Raw genomic sequence first — 21,874 nt, forward strand, 5'->3', positions numbered from 1 at the left:
GAAAGACAGTTGATCAAAGTGGTTACTGTTGTAGTCCCAGTGCTGAGGGAGGAGGTGAAGAGGACATACTCTCCCATGCAAAAGTGCCAAAGTGCAGATTTATATCCCCCCAACACACACACACGTGTTCATCAGAGGCTTTAAAAGTACAGGACTTCATGCTAGTTTTGAGGTAACACTGTGCTTGTGATGAGCTGTAACACCCGTGGATAAACAACATGAGCCTAACAGAGAGACCATTACCTTTGTTCTCGACGTTTGTCTCCAACTGAATGACTCTGTTGGACAGTCACTGTGAAGATCATATATGCTTAATTTCCTGTTTTGTCCAGCCTTGACTTGATAACCTTGTAACCCATGGCCTGATTGATAATAAACCCATCAGAGAGAGTAAAAATGTTTCTTAGTGCGACAAAAATCTTCCTCTTTGAAGGTCTGCCTATGATCCGAGTACCTTTGGCGAGGAGACTTTAACATGGACGATGATGGGGGCCAGGGAGGTCTTGAGAAGCTGGGCAGGGTGGTTGATGGTGTCGGCATCCAGAACCACCAGCTGCAGGGAGCGGGCCAACTCGAAGATCCTTTCAATCTCACTTTGCACCTCAGCTAAAGGGACAAAGACAGACATTAGACGTTTGCATGATTCTCACTACTTACAATTAAACTTCACAGTTTCAGACTATAGCTCAATCAACATATACGTGAAACTCACCTAAACTGGAGCGAGTGTTGGATCTTTCTATGATGGCCCTCTTACTGGGGTTGTTAAGAACAGACCTTTTGGCCAGCGATATATCTGCCGTGACTCGTGTGATAGTTATCCTGTAAGAAAGAAGACATAATTATTTTAACCAGGGTACTGATTCGATTTTGAAGACTGCACAGAGAAGAAAAAGGACCAATCTTCTTGCAAGTAACTTTATATTTTACTTAACATTTATTGGGAGTGAATAAAGACTATGTTTGAATTAAAATAGTTCTATAGTTCTTCCTAAGAAGTGTGCATTTAATTTGTCTTTACCTGCCATCAAATCTGTGCTTGAGGAAGTCAAATAGTGCTTTCTGCATCATGTCTGTTACCTGCGAAGCAAAAATGAAAAATTGGTCAGGGACTTCATCTCGGAATATGGCTTTGTGCGCTGTGCATGTGTGTATGTGTCGGGGGGTGAATAGTCAATGATAGCAATAAATACTTTATGTCTACTACTTTTACATCCGCTTAGTGTCTTGGTCTGAACACTAATGAATTTCAGAATCTTTCTGTGCAGTTTCTTGAATTGGACTGAAATAGGAACAGGAACTGGTGGACAATCTGTGGATGATCTGTCCACGGTGCGTTTCCCGTTTCCTGCCCCATGCATGCTGAGAGAGGCTCCGGCTCTCCCTTGTGATCCTCAGTATGAATAAGCCACCATCCATCAGGCAAATCCAGGACAACAAGACAGATGGCACTTTGCTGCTGCTAAAAAAACATAATGATGTCGGATGCACCTCTGAGCAAGCAATATGGAAATGACATCATCATCATAGATAGTTACCATGTGAACAAATGCAGCATAAATCAATGAAATGTACTGGTGTTTATGTATAAAGTTTTTTCTTTTCATTTACCTATGATATTTGTTGTTATAATTGGTATTTTAAAACAGGAAACATGGTAAAAGGCATGCACCCTGCACCACTGTAATAACTAACCATAATCTGTCTGTACAAATATCCTTTAGAGCACCAAGACGTTTACATTTTAAAATTTTGACATAACAGTGAAAGCATTTTTAATTGTTTAACATAAAAAACATTGTTGAATGACAACCTTTCCACAAGTCCGCATTCAGACACTCCTAGATTTTAGGTTTTACTTTGAAAGGTTTTGATTGGCTCTCACAGCTCACAGTTGAGAACAGTCTAGATTTCCCAGCACTAAACGGACATGACGGACACAGCTAGCTACAAGCTGGTGATCACTGAGGAGCATCTGCAGTCCCATACCTGCCACTGCAGATGTACCTCAACGCAGTTCTAGTATTCTGCTTTTCTACAAGCCACAACTATCAGCAGTAATGGAAGCAACGAGCAAAAATCTGCCAATTACTCAACATATTCTCATCTGACCTCTTCGTCTCCTCGCTAGTCTGGCTGCAATCTGGATGTTACGTGGGCGATGACACGTTCATAATTAACAGTGCCAACAGAAGGCTATTTTGGGGGACTCAGTGAAAAATGTACAGGAGTCATCTCATTTCTTGTCCTATTTGTAATTAAATTCAGATTATTCATGGTTTTCTTTTTTTATGTGAGAACGTCTGATTGTTCATTCGGCTGTAGAGGCAGGCAGCTTACCTCGTAGCCCTTTAGTGAGGGTCCCACCAGAACTACAGGCCTCATGGAGGGAACCACATCATATGGGGGGATGTGCTCCGTCTGTTAACACAAAGAAGCAGCGGTACACTCAGGCTGACAAAAATAAAACCACAAGAGACAACAGACTGACGAAAAAGCAAAGCAGACAGCTGCGATAAACCTTTTTCATAGCAGACGCCGTGGATCCGCCACAGCAGGGAAAGCACAGGTGTGATAATGAAGGCTGCAGCCCACTTAAGGGGAGGACCTGCTTTTGCTCATGCTGGTTCACTATCATGAGTTACTGCAACACTAAATAAAGCTAAGCCATCATTATTATACCTATGCTTTCATTACAGTGACGAGGCGAAACGTCTGCCAAGAAACGGGTTTCTGGACTGCAGAGTCAGCTCAACACACAACCACATGTTGTAAATGGGAAGCTGGTTTACTGCCATGTCAGGGCATGTAGCAAATGGTAAGTTAATTTCTCAAAATCTAAGAAAAAAGAAAAGAAAAAAAAAGAATATTAAGGATACTTTTAGGTTGTCCCAACTTTACTCAACTTTACTAAAAAATCTAACACATTATCTCAAATAAACGTTAAGTTAACATGTTAGATTACAAAATATGGTTAATGCACTTTAACCGGTGTTTATCATTTGCTACATAAACGACCACTGTACACAGATTTTGCCCAAACACTCACAAAACTACAGTTGAACCCAATTTCACAATAAAGGTACCACCACGACACAGTACAACTATAAACAGCAAACACTTGGTATCATTTAGTTATGTAAGCCAACACGGTTCATGTGTAGATCGTTCACACAGTTAAAAGCCACATTTTATTAAACAAAAACTGTGCATTACAAGGTAATAACAATATCAGATTGCAGTATATTTTGTGGTGAATAAAAACATTGAAGTTTAGGACAATGTAAATATTAATAATACTTTTGGTGACTTGGCATAGTCTTTTAATGTCACTGCTTAACTTTCTCTGGAATCAAACCAAGGTCTTTCAACTGCACAACTTAAAATTATGTAAATGGATGAGACTGATTCACATTAAGCATTCAGGGGTGGTTGAATTTCCAAATAGCATATGCAGTTGCCTACAAAATTCAGATATTAATTCAATTTATAATGATCTATTACACTGTCTCTCTCTAAGTATATAAGCTGGCAGTAAGCAATGTTCATAATGAGAAATGTTTCAGGTAAGTTTTTTTGGATCCCAACTTTTATATAATTTACAAGATTAGATTAGATTACATTAGATTACATTAGATTAGATTACTTGGTTTTGAACTCCTTGGCCTTTGGTTTGATTGGGTCTTTTTGGGACTCAGTCAACATATTTCTGCAAAAATGGCCTGATGCATAAATTCTCATGATTGTTATATATGTCATATTCCCTTACAAACTGAAGAGCGTGAATATAATAAACTTAGACATAAGATGTTAATGTTTTTGTGGGGGGGGGGGGGGGGTTAGTACAGCCAGGTCAACCATTTCCCCCATTTTCCTCTCCTTTATACAACAGTAAGACTAGGTAACCACATGTGGCTTCATATTTACCACACAGCAGAGACAGTTTGATTTTTTATCATAAAGTACCTATAATAATGTATCATGTTGCGCAGTGATGGCACTTTGGTGTCACAGGAATCATTTTAACTTGTTTTTGGATATTTCAGTAGATCTGAAGTATTGTACGCTATGTTACTGTAACTTCCTCTAAATGCTACCCGTTCCTGTCACAACAACAAGAATTGAGTGGATAGTATATGAGTGTGTTTTACCGTCACCAACTTACCACTTTCTGTTTCTGCTTTCCTGTAGGAGGGAAGAGAAGACAGTGATAGTGATGTCAGTAGCTGCTGCCACAGGAGGCGTTACCAGAATATCTCAGAAACACTCGAACATGCTTCACATATGCAACTTTCCATCATAAGCCATAACAAATGAAACCTATCAAGGATAACTATAATATGAAAAATAGAAAAAAAAAAAAAGCAGTTCTATTGTCCTAAGGTTATATTCACAAAGTCACATGAGTGCAGTTCAGAGGGGGGGTCATAGTCTTGTCGTTGGGTTCACACTGTGGTAAGCCCCAGTCTCAGAGCGCCTGCAGTCCTCAACTGGAGGAAGAGGAGGATCATGGGAAAATGTACCAACAACTCTGAACTTATGCTCTACGCAGAGACATGGGAAGGTTTTAGAGTCTTATTTTCTCTATGTTGTTGTGGCCGAGAAGCTTGGCTCTAAGCTGGCAGCTGGCTATTAAAAGCCCTCTCCCCCTGTCCGATGTTCTCACCTGCTGAGGATATGAGTGGTCGGATAGAGGCAGAAACCTCATCCTCCACACTGGAAGAAGAGTTCCCTCCAGACTTACTGGAAAAGACAATGGGAAAAAGAAAGACAGAAAAAAACCCCACAGTATTAATTCAGAAAAGGACTGAAACCTAAAAAAAAAAAAAATCTATAGTATGCTAAGACTGAAATAAAAACTAAAACTAATAATAATGAACATTTAATTAATTTTATATTGGTCAGCTAAACCACCTTAAACATCGGAACACCGTAACACAAGTCTCTGTAGTTTCCCATATTTTTAATTTTTCTAATCGTTTCTACTGTAAGTATTTTCATTTTCTCTTTGTGTTCCTTCCTGTGTCTTCCTGATTGTCTGTTTGGCTTTACTCTTTGCGTTTAGCATAGTTGATTCCAGTTTTATTTTGAAATTTATGTGGCTGCATTTATACTTCCTGCTTTTGTTCTTTTCCCGCCCTTATTACTCTCTGATTGAGTTCATCTCTTGTTGTCCTTCTCCCTGGTGTGCATTTAGTTCGCATATCTTTTACCTACTTCTCCCGAGTCTCCTCTCGTGTCTGCTTGTTGCCCAAGTTTGGTTTTCTTGTTGTCTTTTTGGGCTTTGTTGGAATTTCCCCCTTCTGTCATCACTTAGGTCCACTGCTGAATTTTTCCCCATAAAACTTCACATCTTCCTCAAATATTTACATCATCTCAAGTATGGCAAAACTAATCACAACATTAACAATTATTAATTCAATATTTTTTTCAAGTTACTTTCTTTTTTCTTCTTTCTTTTTTTTTTTCAAATATACAGTGAATAATTTAAACTGAAACTGAGTGAAAGTTGCATCTTCTTTTAGAACTAAAAGAATTTTCATGAAACTTGGGAATTCACCTTAGGTTGGCCTTTTGTTACAGATGTTCATTTTTAAAAGAGTATGAGGCTCATTGTTATTCAGCTATTATACACTCAGCACACACTTTATTAGATACACCTTTTCAAACACTCTTTACCACAAATGTCTAATCAGCCAATTATATGGCAGTATATGGATATATTTAGACATGGTCAAGACAACCTGCTGAAGTTAAAGGCGAGGATTAGACTAGGCAAGAAAAGTGATTTTAAATGTGGTTGTTCATGTTCAAAGGGCCAGTAAGCACCTTCTTTCTTGGTGAAAACACCAGAGGTCAGGGGAGAATGGCTAGACTGCTCAGAAACTATAAGGAACAACAGTAACTCAAACAACCATTCATTACAACCAAGGTCTGCAGAAGAGCATCTCTGAATGGGCAACATGGCAACATTTGAAGCAGGTGGACTATAGCACCCAAAGACCATAGTCTCCTGTCAGGTAAGAATATGAAACTACAATTCATCAAAATTGGACAATAGAAGATTTGAAAAATGTTGCCTGCTCTGATGATTTCTGGTTTGGCATTTGGTTAGAACTTGGCATTGTGGTTGTGTAATGGATTGGGGGATATTTTCCTGGCACAGTGTGTTTCCTTTTGTACCAAGTGATCATTATGTAAATGCCACAGCCTGCCTAAGTATTGCTACTGACCATGTCCACCCCTTTATGACCACAGTATACCCATCTTCTGATGGCTGTTTCCAGCAGGATAAGACATCATGTCACAAAGCTCAAACTGGCTTCTTTAACATAACAATGAGTTCATTGTACTCAAACGCCCTCCACAGTCACCAGATCTCAATCACCTTTGGGATGTGATGGAACGGGATATTCCCATCATGGATGTGCAGCTGACAAATCTGCAGCGACTGTGTGATATTGTCATGTCAATATAGACCAGAATCTATGAGGAATGTTTCCAGCATCTTGTTATACTAAGCCAAGAATAATTGAGGCAGTTCTGAAGGCAAAAGGAGCCCATCCTGGGCTCCAACTAACAAGGTGTACCTAATAAAGTGCACTCAAAATTTAGAGGTGTTACATGGTTAATATGTGGCAAGCCTATTGTATGTGTGACCTGTTAATACATGAATGCCCTGGTTAGTTAATCGCCAAATCAAAAACATCTGTATTTTATCAGATTTTCAGTTTTTTGCTTGCTGTGTATTATCTGACAGTTTAGGAAAACAACATGGACCAAAAAAAAAATCACTGTCTGATTCGTATAAACTATATAGTACTGCTATTTGTTACAAGAAGAAAAGACCTGTAATTTACTGGTATTTATGTGCACTTACTTTGAGCATTTATTATTTATTTTTTTTATTTCATAGCTCTTGTTCTTGTGGCCTACTATAATGCAACATAAAATAAGTATAAATAATATAAAAGTAGACCTATGATTTTAACTTATATGTAAAGCAGTAAAAAATGGCTTCAAATTACAAGTGATTTTACTCAAAAATAATAATCAGTGAAGTAAATGACAAACATAAACAAGAAAATACTACAAAAATACATTTTTATTCATATATCTCTTTTCAAGATGCTTTACTGTCCAGCATCTCTGTAAGTCAGAAAATCTCTAACATAGTGGTCCTATTTTTCAGTTAAACCGAGTAGTCCTGTTTAACAGGGGTTCGAATGTCTCTCCCTGTCTGTGAGGTTCGATGACAAAAAGCCACAGAAGCCACGCTGTTAAGTGAAGCTTCAGCATTCCAGTCGAGTAGGATTAGTATTAAACTCAGCAGCAAGGCTCGGGGAACTGCCTGTGAGTTATTGTACAAACTCTGGATGACAGAACATTCAAGACACATTATACACACACAAGGAAACTCGAAGGCTGATAGGTGTGCTAATTACAGCTACTGAAACCGCTGGACTGGTACAGTCGACACGAGTGGAGAGGACGGAGTAAATGGGCATGAGTCATGAAAGAGTCAAAGGAAACTTTAAAGAGTAAATAAATTTAAAAAAAATCACAGTGAGACACTAACACAGTCAAACAGACAACAAGCCTTTTATGGAGAAGTTACATGCTTTTATATAGGATGAAATTATTTTAACTTTATTGGTTAAACAGCAGTCTCAGGGGCTGTGTCAAGAGTATTGCATCAAAATATTCAAAGATGTGAAGCTGATAAAGGAATCAATTCAGGTTGTTAATAAAAACCGGCATTTTGGATCGCAATCAATCACCATTTCCATCGCTAAGACAAGTCAAAATTCCCACGGCACCCTTTTCTACACCCCCGACTAATTACGGTATTTTCTTGAGCAATTTGATTATCTCATTAGCTAGACAAAAGTTATATTGATAAAATGTAAGAAATTTTGAAACATGTCCACAGTTGTTCCAAATAAAAGTTGAATTGCTTAAATGTCTTGTTGTGTCCCATTAACACAATCCGAAACACAAAGATAGCAAGTTCACTGTCAAGCAAAGAGAAAAAACGAAACCTCACACAGGAAAAGTTAATTAAATTATTTCCAAAATGTACTGTACTGTAAAACTCTCAGTTTAATTTGTCTTTTTTGTTTGTTTGTTTGTTTGTTTGGGCAATTCTACCTGTTTATAACCATGATTTGTCCAAAGATGATCTAAAATTACTGACGACATCTATTGCCATGCTACCTCATTCTCATCCCTAGCATTATATGCATTTAAATACAATGTCATCTAGTTAGATTCACGAGATTTTAAATACTTTGCTTTAACAAAATTTGGCAAGTAGAACACGTCGAAGTAGTGTGCTCAGTGAAAGCTACAAAATCTACCAAATTCTGGTTTATCTGAATAATGTTTGCTTCTTACGATCTAAAATGCTACAATTTTGGTGCAAAGTTGACTTTAAATGATCCTTGTTATTGTTACTCAGCACATTAGATGCCAGGTTTTTGTGCTTACGTTAACTTTTGTGTGATCAAATAAGGTTTGATTTACGTGAGAAAAACAATGAGACGACAACTGTGGTTTTGTGCTACTTACCCTTGGACTCGTCCTCTCTTTTGCTCCTGCTGGAGTCGAATGTTTTCCAGCTTCAGAGGGCTGGGAATGAAGCCGATCTCGCAACCCTCTTTCACTAACCGACCGATCCACCAGTCATTGTTGAACTTCTGAAGATGCAAACATGAAAAGGGAGCAGATCAAATTGAATTTTGTATCATCACATATATGCTGTAGTTATGATGTTTCAATACAAAGTACTCATTGACCTCTTTTATGTGCAGAAAGTCCTTGGCGTCAAAGGAGATGGCTGTGGCTGGCACTGGAACATCTTCATCCAGTGCGCCACAATAGCTGACATTGGTCCTTACAGCAAATGCCACAGGTTTACTCTGAAGGAAGGAAACACAAGCTCAGTGAGGATCAGAAACGTATATTTAAAATGATTAAAAACTTCTTACTCTAACGGACTTGAGGACTTTTTATTGATCTGGGAAAAAATCCATAATAAAGATCAACTAGCGTGAACAGTGTCACAGCCTGTCTACCTTGGCTCTTTCCAGTTGAACGGCAGCCTGCTGTTCCCTCTCCTGTCGGCTCTGTCCCGGTCCTTGGCTCTGGCTTGGGCTCTGGCTCTGGACCTGAGCCTGCACCTCCCGCTCCTCCTCGAGAGAGACATCTGAGTCTGATGGTCTGCTAGTGTATGAATCAGCTGATCCCTACGAATAGAAATGACAGAGATTACTGAAACTGTACAGACTAGATACATCTTTTGATAAGTACACCAATCAGGCATAACATTATGGCCACTGACAGGTCACCTGTTAGCGGGATACATCAGGGAGCAAGTAAACATTTTGGTCCTCAAAGTTGATGAGTTTGAATCAGAAAAAGTGTTCAAGCATGAGGATATGAGCAAGTTTGACAAGGGACAAATTGTGATGGCTAGACAACTGGGTCAGAGCATCTTCAAAACTGCAGCTTTTGTGGGGTGTTCCCAGTCTGCAGTGGTCAGTATCTATCAAAAATGGACCAAGGAAGGAACAGTGGTGGCCAAGAGTCACTGATGATTGGTTACAGAGGGCTGGCCCATATGGTCAGACAGACAAGTTGCTGTAACTCAAACTGCGAAAAAATGTAATGCTGGTTCTGACAGAAAGATGTCAGAATACACAGTGCATCACAGTTTGTTGCATATGGAGCTGCATAGCTACAGACAAGTCAGGGTGCCCATGCTGACCCCTGTCCACTGCTGAAAGTGTCAACAATGGGCATGCCAGTATCAGACCTGGACCATGGAGCACTGGAAGAAGGTAGGCTGGTCTAGAGAGTCACATTTTCTTTTACATCACGTGGAGGACCAAGTCGCTTACCTGGGGAATATCTGGCACCAGGATGCACTATGGGAAGAAGGAACCAACTTACAGAACTTAAAGGATCTGTTGTTAACTTCTTGGTGTCAGATACCACAGCACACCTTTTTTGGCAGCAAAAAATAGACTAACACAATATTAGGCAGGTGGTCATAAAGTTATGCCTGATGGGTGTATGTTGGGAGTGTGTTGTCACAACCAAAGTCCTATAGCCCTTCAAGGAAGACAAAATTAATCTAGAGCGAGAGTTGCTGCCCAAGAAGAACAGGAAATAGTCACAGTGCTTTAAATTTGTTATCAAGTTATGACTAATCCAAACTAATATTAGCACTCTGTTCCTGATAGGGTTATTAAAGAAAATGAAAACTACACTCGAGGCCTCTAAAATAAAATAAAAATCTCTGCACAGCAAAACACTGTCCCAATATAGATAGATAGATAGATAGATAGATACTTTATTAATCCCCAAGGGGAAATTCAAGGTTCCAGCAGCTTAAGAACACCACACACACAGCATTCACTACAATGTACCAGGATGATACACAACAATCAACAAAACAACATTACTAAATCTAAGTCAATCTAAATCTAAATCAATCTAAATCAACAGTAGCAAAGCGTATAATGTACTGGGGATGCAGTCCTGTTTGAGGTGTGTGTCAGGATAATAATGCAATGGTGCAACAGTGCAAGGTTAAAATCTAGTGACCAACAGTAAATGTGTGCATATGTCAACATGTACAATAAAATGTAAGCACAGTAATTTAACAGTTCTAATATAAATATATGGGCAAATAATATAAAAACTAACCAGCAGTAGTATAAGAATTATGGCATCAGTGCAAGTCAGATACAATCATTGGTCAAGAATGACATATATGGACTTTAAATATCAAGGACTTTAAAGAAAAAGTTAGAAGAGTGTGGACAGATGCACCCAAACGACCTGAATTTTCTCTCTGAAAAGACAAAAAAAGCACAAAGGCTCTGAGGTTCAGTCAGTCACATGGTGATAGAGGACACGTTTCAAAACAAGGATGTGCTTTAGCTTTATCTGAAAGCATCTGAGCTGCTAAGCATAAAGATAAATTGTTTATGGGATCACTTGCTGAAGTTTTGGAGTTCGAGGCGCATCAGCTTACAATCACAGTGCCAAATACTGAGTGGTGGCTTGGCACACTGGATGCAGAACAGGTAAAATCAACGATATATTTAAAAAAAAAAAAGAAAAAGAGTAGGCTGCCAGGAGCATCTCAGACAAAGTGGAATTTCTATTCTTGTGCTGTCAGCAGTTTGCATGCCTACATACATTTAATTGATGAAGATGATTCTCTGTTCTCAGAGAGTGAGAGATGTCTTCTAGTTATTTTTTACTCATTTGAAAAAATACTTCAAACATAACCACAGACATTTATGCACATTTATGCTATTCTGCTTGCTTACTTGGTGCAGTTAAAACAGTAATACCTTGTTTGCTTTTATAAGACGAACATATGCAAGTATCTGACCATGAGTCGTTTTACAGACCAAACACCCTGTGTAAACTGAAGACCTCTAATCAGCAGGGGTGGGTCAAAACTACCAAGTAACCACAGCACTAAAGGTGGGAATCCCCAAACACCTCACAATACAATGTTACTCCAATACCAGCTCCAAATTATGTCCTTAAAGTTAAACTATGTTAATACCTGTTTTGTCCAATAAGATAAAGTTATCTCACTTTAGATTTTCTTTTGTTGTTTTCGACCAAAAAAATGCCAAACATAACAACACTGTGATGAAAACCTCGCTTAATAAGACAGACAGTCTGCAATTGATTGGGGTCAAGCTGGCGATGACATGTAATCTGTTTCTGATAATGCAGTAATTCACTGTCATAAACCTTTTTTTTTAAATCACATATTTGTTGCTGCCTACATATACAGAAATTTACATTTCACATATACAACCAGGATACAACCAGCTGGTAACCAGCAGTAAAGTTCTCTTCTACCCTCCTTCTACTATATGTAAAACAAAATTCAATACAATCAGGCAGCCATCTATTGTTATTTTAGATGTAAAGCAGTTGCTGTCATGTTTTTACTCGTGTGTCTGAGCCGTTAGCTTTGCTAAGCTAAATGTGTCCACTGTTGGATGTTTTTTTTTTCAGTTGAGCCAATCTAATTTCAGTTTGCTTGGCTAACGTTATCTCAGGACAATGGTGCATGAGAGATCTCTGGTTAGAGGTATTGTCAGTGCATTTTAATGTAGTTAATAAAATATCAATATGTCGTGTCTGTGCAACTACTGCAATACTATGCTGTCCTGACTTTTCTCCCTATACACCTACAGAGCAGATCTGAGTTAGAGAAGACGAATCGGAGCGAGGCCACGCGACGTGACTCCTGAGATGTGTTGAAGAACAAACGCATGGTAATGGTGGCAGTGCCGAGCTGAAAGCAGGTGTCGCAACAAAACTCGATGCAGACTCTATGCTCTCGGCAGCATTTGTAGTGCAAAATGCAAAGCTGGTCAGGGCAATGCATCTAACCTGTCGGAAACACCTGGTTAAACACAAAATAATAATATATCTAAAAGCTGATAAGTGGAGAATATTTGATAGGTTAAAAGCCAAATTCGCCAAAGGACCTGCAGCTAATGTTAGCACGTCAGTCGCCAGCGCATAAGAAGTCGTCATCTTCTTTAAGTACTTAATTAGGTAGTTTGCTGACAGAGAAAAGGGGCTTTTGTCACTTTGTTGGCTGATATTTGAACATTTTTACACTGGCTATGCTGAAATTTCTTATTAGCATGTTATTCGTGTACATTTAACTTATAAACTTTGGCGCCTGCTTGCGTATCCCTTACATCTGATACAGGATATCGGTGGTCCATTTTCTTGCAACCTGGCAGGATTTTTTCTTTCACTTAGAGGCTAAAAAACATGCTAGGCTTGCAGCAGTTCATCCAGCCACCCAGTAGGAATTCATTTAGTGCAACATTTTTTGCTCAAACACGACTGGATCAAGTGCTTCCTTCTGCTGTTTTAATCTAAACAATCAGCCACTAATGATGATTCAATTAAAGAAGACCATTACTCCCAAGAAGATCAATCAATTTAGTCATCACAGCTAAGCACTTTCTGTTTTTTTTCTTTGTTTTTTTTTACAAGCCAGCAGTGGCAAGGCCTGACTTCAGCACGCTGCTCATTTGAAATGTAAGCATCCCATCCCAGACTAACTGGGTGTTTTTGTAGGATTTCCAAGAACAAAAAGATTACAGAGGAACAAATACATCACTATGCTCCTGCTGGCTGTTTTTCAGCTGTATCAAACACATAGTCCATCTGTACAGTTTATTCGCCCTCAGCCTGTGAGAGCTGTTACACGGTGTCATCTGTGGCTCTAAAGGGAGTTTTGTCAGGTCTGGGGGAAAATAACCCCGCTGATGTCATAATGATATAATTTGGGTTATCTCAGTTTCAACTTGGAGGCGAAGTGCTAATTTAGAACAGGAGGCCTGAGCTTCAGTTTCAGGGTATCAAGTCAGGAAGAGAGGAGCAAATAATGACAGAGTTGCATTATAAGGATGCAGTTCATTGGGCACGATGTGTAAATGATAGATTAAAAGTCACAACACAGTCTCTGCAGTTTTTAATCTTGACCATGTGTCTCATAATCTGGTTTTCACAAGTCCACCAATTTTGTATAAAAATGTCTTTTTTCCCCCCGATATGATTTTTGCATCAGCGCTCAACTCAATCTCATGTATCTGTGCGGAAGATTTGAGGGTGCACTGTAGCACTTGAGCTATTATCCAATGGAGTAGCTTCAGCATGTGACTCATCAGCATCAGAATCCACTTCATGACATCACGATGCATGTTTCGCCAAGCCTCGTCAGAGCCCTTACAGCACACAGTGGCACGATCAGATTTAAAAAAAACAAAAAAACAAACACTCAGCTCGACAATTTTTGACAAAGTCAAATGTGGGAGTGAGGATCTATCAGAGTAGAGAAACGAGTGATTAGCATCTTTAAATCTTTGAATCTGGGCTTGGTTCACCTCATGAGTGTGATGAGCACTAAATGGCTCCTTCTGGATCCGATGGTTTCCTGACGTCCAATCTTACAGCCTTATAGGCTGATTGCCACCACATACACAACTACACATGCAGATAAAGCAAAACACACACACACACACACACACACACACAACAGTGTGAATGTCACACATCAGAAGCCATCTGCCTAACACCCACCCACCCAACCCCCTCCCAGTCAAGCATAACCCACGATCACGCTACACTGTACTGTTGGCTTACCCATCAAAGGCCTCATATGTGTGTATATATGTGTGTGCGTGTGAGTGTGCAGTGAGCTACTTCCATCAAAAAACACACAGTGTGAGAGCACAAAAGCAGACTCACACACACCCATCCAAACACTCACCGCCTCCGAGTCTTCAAATCCATGCAGGTACAAATTGTCATACATGGAGGTTTGATATTCCAGTGAGCGCCTCTAGAAGAACGAGGGGGTAAAAAACAAAAAGAGTGTAGGCGGACGAGGAAGGAGGGGGCACCAGATTAAAAAAAAGGATGGATGTGGGGGGTGACAACAATCCCTTCTCTCCACAGCAGAGAAGAATGATTTAAAAAAAAAATCTCCCCTCCCGTTGGATCACGCCTGGTCCTCCGGAGGCCCGTCGCTTGATGGATGCAGCTTCTCCCCGATCCCAGAGTGCTGCTGGCTGGCTCACGTTATAGGATGGAGAGGCTCTCCCTGGAGGTAGCCCAATCCTGGCATTTCATTTCATCAGGCTTCCTCGCAGACACACACACATATACAACAGCAAGAGCAGCAGAGGCAGCAGAGGCAGCAGCGGCGGCAGCAGCAGAGCAGTGGATTCTTCCTCAATATCCAAGCCTGATGACAGAGCCAATGTGCAAGAAGCTGATTGGCTGACTGGCTGTCCACTCATCTTGGATGAGCGCTCTCCTTGATTTTTTTTTTTTTTTTTTTTTTTTTTTTTGTTAGTGCGGGGAGGTAGCAGGGATCGGGGGAGGGGGATGGGGGATCAGCACCCTCCATTTCCCTGCTACCTCTCTTTCTCACTCTGCTTATTTATTCTCCAGAGAAAGACAAAAAACTCTATTAAATGTAGCTAAAATAACAGGAGCGCTATTAGAAACATGGATTTAAATTCATGTAAGTTCATTTTCTTTTGAGAATTAATGTGGTTGTGACACATCTACACCACTAATACCACTAAAATAAAATAAAAGTTAGGTACTGAATGGTTTGGATTAAACCTGAGCCAATCTTTTGTTAACAAATACTTAAAATAATTACTTAAGACTTAGTATTTTCTATTTTTTAGGGTATCAAAGTCCAAACACACCTTATCTCCTTATCTCTTTAAATGTTAATGTAACTTTTATATTTATAAATCATTTCCCAGCATTAAGGGCTAAATGTGGTTTCAAAGTCCTCTCCACACAGTCAGCAGTTAATGCTTAAATAATATGTTATTACTGATAAGGAACCATTTTCAGTGCAGCTCAATACAAACGCTTGAAATGGTGCAAAAACACAGGTGTTACTGACGACACTGGCAGAGAATCGGTTCTATTTATGTACACAGGCGTAATTAATGTGATCAGTAAAACCTGTGCTAAGCCAAAAATAGCTGCTGCTGAAAAGGTCTGCTTCAACTAAACTGAAACAACTAATACTTAAAAATGAATATTTTGTGGGTGAACATTTGCTGATAATCTTTTTTGTCTATGATACCGGACTATTTAGCTACTGGAAAATAAAAACAATGGGTGGACACATGCTTTAGAAAACTCTTGGAAATTCTTTAAGTTAACCAATCAATTAAGAAAATACTTGAGCCGGACCAATATAATTGGCAGATATTATCTATTTGACAATTGACTGGTATCATCATTTATAAATAAAAATGAAACCACAAATGAAAATATTAAAAACGGAAAGAAGGAAGAAACACCCTTTAATCATGTTATAAGTGGTGATATTGCATAGGCTGTCCACCAGAGGGCACTCTGCAGCTTCCCATTTGGTACCACATGTTTGTATGTTCTGAGCAGTCGGGTAGAGCGTAAATGAGCCAAGAAATCACTACACAAAAATAGGGAAATCTTAAATAAATAAATAAATTATAAATAAATAAATAAAATTTTATTTATATAGCACCTTTCTAGACAGAATCACAAAGTGCTGCACATAAGATAAACAAATACTAAAAAGGTAAAACAGACGATATAAAACGGGCAAAAAATTTAACCAAAAACAGTTTTAAAAAGGTGAGTTTTAAGTTGTTTTTTAAAAATAACTACCGAGTCCACAGTTCTTAATGTATGAGAGAGAGTTCCACAGTCTCGGGGCCACAGTGGCAAAAGCTCTGTCACCCTTAGTTCTCATCTTAGTCTGTTTTATAGCAAGTAAGCCCTGATCAGATGACCTCAGGGACCTGATAGGGACATAGGGCTGTAGCAGATCGGAGATGTAGGGTGGTGCCAGTCCATGCAAGGCTCTAAATGTCAAGACCAGGATCTTAAAATGTACTCTAAATTCAACAGGAAGCCAGTGTAGCTGAAATAGCAATGGTGTCACATGTGAATACTTGGAGGATTTTGTCAACAGCCTAGCTGCAGCGTTTTGCACAACCTGCAGACGATCCAGAGAACCTTTGCTTAGACACATAAACAAAGAGTTAAATAATCCAAGCGTGAGGAAATAAATGCATGTATAGCTATCTCCAGTTCAGGGCGAGATAAAATAGGGCTTAACTTAGGCACACCTCTTAAATGATAAAAACAAGACCGAACCAGAGATTTCACATGCCCATCCAATGTAAGAGTCGAGTCAAAAGTGACACCTAAATTCTTGATAGAGGATTTAACATACACTGAGAGAGGACCAAGTGCTTTCACTATCTGGGATAAAAAGCTGTCCAGAGCACGTATGAGGACTTCAGTTTTCCCCTTGTTGAGTTGGAGGAAATTTGCAGCCATCCAAAGTTTGATGGAATCTAAGCAATCATTTAGAAGCTGAAGCTTAGATAAATCCTGGGGCTTAAAAGAGATGTACAACTGAATATCATCAGCATAACAGTGATAAGAAATGTCCTCAAAAGAGCCCATTATATGCTGGAGGGGGAGAAGATATATTAAGAGCAATAAAGGCCCCAAAACCGAACCCTGAGGGACACCACAAGTAAGGGAGGTAGAGGATGACCTAAAATCGGAGACCACCACAGAAAAAGATCGGTTATGTAGATATGAGGAGAACCACTCCAAGGCAGTACCCGATACACCAACCCAATGTTTAAGCCTTTCGAGAGGATATGGTGATCAACAGTGTCAAAAGCGGATGTTAGGTCCAACATAAGTAGGACCGAGCATTTTCCTGCATCATTACTCATCAAAATGTCACTTGAGACCCTAAGAAGGGCTGTTTCTGTGGAAATCTTGTCTAAAAGAAAAAAAAATATCAGCTTATTCATAAGCTGATATATAAGCTGATTGGATGATCAAATCCAAATGTGATTAGAAGGTGTTGTTTACCTTTTTTTAAAATGAAATCATTTGAACAGTTCCAAATTCAAAGAAATCCTGTTTTAAGTCACAAAACAGAGAAATAAGCAAATTCAATTGGCTAATCATTTCAGCTTCACATTTTGTCTAAACAAATTGAAAATAATACTATAACTTGTCAGCACAATAATCTAATAATAATCAGTTTCACACTTTTTTTTTGGCTCATGCCTTACAATGGTTTGCTTCTGCACCTACCTAAAGGCTCAAATTAAATTAATGTTTAACTCACTTTTGCCAAGACGACAAAAGATGGCCTTTGGTCAACAAGAAAAGTACATTTAGCTCTTAGCATTTAGCCCCTAGATTTAGCTCTTTGAACACAGACTAACAAATATAAATTGTTTAAAATTTTCAGCAATGTCTAAAATGTTAATGATAACTAAAAGAAATAGCTGTGTAATTTAGTACTGATCATTTTTACCATAATCAAGCACATTTAACATACCCTGTACCCAGATGCTGCTCTCAACTTAACATAAAATTAATTTTTCCAATATTAATATACCAGTGAACCAACAAAATGTGCACTGGGGCTTAAATGCACTACATTACTGGCAACTAGAAGCTTGATGAGTGTATTTTAAGCGGACCGCCTTACTCACAACCATATGACTCATATACGTTAAACAAACTTTCTTCAACATAAAAAAATAGCACAGAATAACTATTACTAACACTAGAAACGGCACATTTATAAAAAAAAAAATTACACCACTGAGTATTGCATGCTGGGTAACACCATGAATAACAGTCTGCTGAGAGCTGAGACGGGCTCTGTGCCACATTCAAGAACAGTAAAGACAGATGGAGGATGAAGAAAGGAGAGCACAGATGCTCCAAAAATAACTTTTGACAAAAACAGACGAGCTGTGTCTGCTTTATGCACGTTTTTCCATTTTAAATATTGAAACTGGTTTGTTTGGTGAAGAAGAGGCAGCATCTTACTCAAGACTAAGACTGGTTTTTCCTCAATGCAGAATCATTTCTGCCCCAAATTTTGGAAGTATAAGTCCAAATGTAAGTCCAATTTTAAAAGCCAACTTAGCTATGGAAACATTAATTAAACATTAACACTAATGAGCCATATGCTGAGTAAAAACAGTGGGAGCAAAAATTACCATTGCATTTAACCTAAAAGCAGAACAGCCAGCCTGCTGAGGACTGACTCCACAGCCCTGTGCCAACAACACAATATTTGTTAATAGGGACTAAGAATGCAACACTATTTGGTTTTTTTGGTTGTTATATTTGATCTATTTTTTCTTTTTTTATGTATAAATGACAGACGACTGGGCCATTGTAACCCTATGTAAATCCCTGCTTATGCAAAAAATTGATTATTATTATTAATAATAATAATAATAATAATAATTTTGCTCTGTTGCCTATAATGCCAATAATTTTAAAGATATCATTAGACAAAATTTTCAACAAACCAACCAACACTACACAATAATAAAACAGTAAAATCTACTGTCCCTTATGTTTCCAGTAAAGCACTAGAACTGATCAATTCTTTTAAGGAATAACTAAATGACACCATATTCAGATATGTTGTAAATGTTCATATTTTGCCTTTTATGCAGTATTAGACACTGCTCGATGTAGGGTTTATGCCACAGCTGCCCTAATTTAACACTATTGGTAATTAGTAGCATCATTTTTATGTCTCTGTAATGATCACCAAGCTTCTGAACAGAAATTATATTTTTGATGCTAAAATCTAATTATTATTGTTATTTATAAATTTTCAAATGTACTGCTTAACAAAAAAACCCAGAAAAAATAGTAAAGCACATTGTTATTTTTTGATTAAGATGTAAAATTATAGTTATTTATTTGCATTCCTAAAGGGAACAATTCATTTTAGTGCTTGATTGTTATGCTTTATTAATTTCTGTATTCTCAGAGTAGTGCAGAGTGCCAGCTCGGATTTGGGTATGAAAATGTGAATTGAAGACATTTTTGACTTTTAAAATACTGGTGTTGTCTTGTTTTTATATCAGGTGGCCTAATAATATTGTTAAGCATTTTATATTGAAAGAAAAGATGTTGTATAAATGCATCTAAATATGTTATTGGTGCACTGCCACCTTCTACTACCTGCACTTTACCACCTCCTGCAGTCAAAAGCAGTGTATGTCGTAAATGTGTGATCATCAATCAGAAACTCAGCAGAGTGAAAATCATGAATAGCTGTTTTTTGAGGTATGAAGATCCTGTTTAGTAAAAAACACCATGTATGATGTAGCCCATTTACAACACAGGGTAAGCAAATATCTTAACAAGGGTCTCATTTAGGGAAAAATTTGATATATGGAGCAATTAATGCTATGCTAAACTATATACTATATGTGTTTTTTTGTTGTTGTTTCTATCCAGTTTCCATTATTTGGTATAAATGCACAGAAATATCCACGTCAAACCACAATTTTACAACCAGTCAGAGCATCTGCTCCCTGCAGTACCTGTCTGAGGATGAAGCTGGTGGAGGTGGTGCTGCCGTCAGACCTCTTGAGGCGACTCCTCCTGGAATAAGTCCCTCGGTTCACCTGACGGGAAAAAAATGAACTCTTAACCAGCAGCTACAGAGTCAACTCTTATGTTTTCTTGTGCACATCCGTTATATTTGGATCGCTTGCTATTATGCGAGTGAAAGCCACATGACACTAATACATGATGCAAAGTGACATTCGGGCACATGTGCTTCACACAGCAGCTGATGCTCTTTCCAAGATCAGATAAGGTCAACCTTACAAGCCATCTAACATGCAACACAAGCTAACTTCTATTATATGTTTCTGCATTATACGCTTCACTTGCCAACTTACTTTTCTCCTTACCTCACTCGTGACTTTCTTTCTTGCTCTCCTCCAAAAAATCCAAATATACCAGCAGAGTTCATCTCCAGGGAGCTAAATTAATTATCTGCCAGTGATTTGCCCCATTTCTGTTCATATCTCCAGAGTTAATGACAATGTCACCGTTAAAAAGTCAGAGCCTACTTCCCTGAATTTATAAAACAGGGCCATTAATCTGGGTCACCATCTCTCTTCTGCCTCTCACTTTCAAGCTAAGAGCCCAAAGCCAAGAACTGACCCGCTAATATTACACACAGTAAAGATCGATCAAACTAGAGGAAAATAAGTTATCAGCTATCTAGCAGGGGGCTCATAGCAGGGGACTGATGCACTTCCTTCACTTTATATCTACCACAGCTATTAAAATAGAAGCACTGTTAGAAAGCTTAGGCCAGTCTTATGTTCTTTATAGATGCAAGGCAAGTAAGGCATTTCTGTGATCTGAAATGGCAAAAACGGTATGAAAAGCATGATTTTTAAACATCAAGTGGAATCCACCTTAAACTGAAGCCACTGAAATGCTGACACACTGATATGACTATGTCTTTTCTATCTGTTCTGTAATGCTTTGATTCATAAATAAACAAGGAAGGAAGTCATTAAGTAAAAAAGCATGTGCAAGGAAGAAAGCATGTGTAAAGGCTCGAAATAATTATGTTGAGGTGAATCAGTAAGTCAATAAAACCATTTTGAAAGCAAATTTCCAAATAATGTAGTTTATTAAGTATAACTAAAGTCCACTCAAAAACTTAAATTTTTGCAGAAGTAAAACATCACTGATCTGTGATTTCCCGAGATACAGTTCACTTGTTGTTCTTAATATCTAAACTATACTGTCACCTAGAGAGTATAAAGGTGGGAAGATGTGCATTGCAAAACACAAAGTTAAAATAAAAATAAAGGGTTGACCATCTGTGCTTTGTTTTGTGTCCATAGTCTCATCGCTATTTAAATACTAAAACAGTACAGTTAGGTATTTTAAAGCCTATATTCTTAATGTATGACAGTAGGGGGTTTGCTTTTCTTTTTAAAACAAAGCTACCTTTTGCTGTCACCATAACGCTAGTAGTGGACTGAGCTACTGAATTATTCTGATTACATTTTTATTTTAATTCAATTTAAAAGACTTTTTCTTCACTTTTAAATTAAAATGTAGCCTCCTGACCAGCCCTATTCTCCCCGTCATTTGGTCGCAACAGTAACTAGCAGCCTTGAAGACACCTGACCTACCTGAAAGATGGGCGCTTGGATGCCCTCGCCAATCTTGTTCCGTATGTAGATGTGCCGGGACATTTCGGCCAGGACATCGGTCCAGAGGGCTGGCTGCTCCGGTCCAGCCCAGCGGAGGGGCGGCGGGTTCCGGGCTGCGTGCTCCAGTTTCACGCCACACAGGAGAACATGAGCGCTCGTCACGAGACAGGTGTTCCCGCTGCTTGTTCCTGCCGCGCGCGCCGGGAGGTAAGTCAGACACACTGCAGCCGCTCGAGCCACTCAAAACCAGA

The 21,874-nt window shown here is 38.7% G+C and overlaps 1 protein-coding gene across 5 annotated transcripts in view; it reads right to left on the reverse strand.

Annotated features, from left to right (window-relative positions):
• Positions 1-21,874, reverse strand: part of LOC116327191 (voltage-dependent L-type calcium channel subunit beta-4-like) — a 30,747-nt gene extending 8,873 nt beyond the window's left edge. For 2 of the 5 annotated variants that reach the window (XR_005610279.1, XM_039606940.1), the window contains exons 1-12: positions 21,603-21,874; positions 19,980-20,063; positions 9,078-9,248; positions 8,799-8,921; positions 8,572-8,699; positions 4,667-4,743; positions 4,166-4,185; positions 2,341-2,421; positions 1,310-1,462; positions 1,022-1,080; positions 713-822; positions 455-606 (exon numbers count right to left, since the gene is read on the reverse strand). Coding sequence is in view for 4 of the 5 variants with exons in the window: in XM_039606940.1 (XP_039462874.1) it covers positions 455-606; positions 713-822; positions 1,022-1,080; positions 1,310-1,462; positions 2,341-2,421; positions 4,166-4,185; positions 4,667-4,743; positions 8,572-8,699; positions 8,799-8,921; positions 9,078-9,248; positions 19,980-20,063; positions 21,603-21,665 (1,221 nt within the window). In the remaining variant the exon portion in view is untranslated. The remainder of the gene's footprint in view (positions 1-454; positions 607-712; positions 823-1,021; positions 1,081-1,309; positions 1,463-2,340; positions 2,422-4,165; positions 4,186-4,666; positions 4,744-8,571; positions 8,700-8,798; positions 8,922-9,077; positions 9,249-19,979; positions 20,064-21,602) is intronic. The other 3 variants (XM_039606941.1, XM_031748713.2, XM_031748721.2) reach the window with 3 other exon arrangements.

This window comes from Oreochromis aureus, linkage group 23 (assembly GCF_013358895.1).
Source record: "Oreochromis aureus strain Israel breed Guangdong linkage group 23, ZZ_aureus, whole genome shotgun sequence".
In the NCBI taxonomy this organism is placed as follows: Eukaryota; Metazoa; Chordata; class Actinopteri; order Cichliformes; family Cichlidae; genus Oreochromis; species Oreochromis aureus.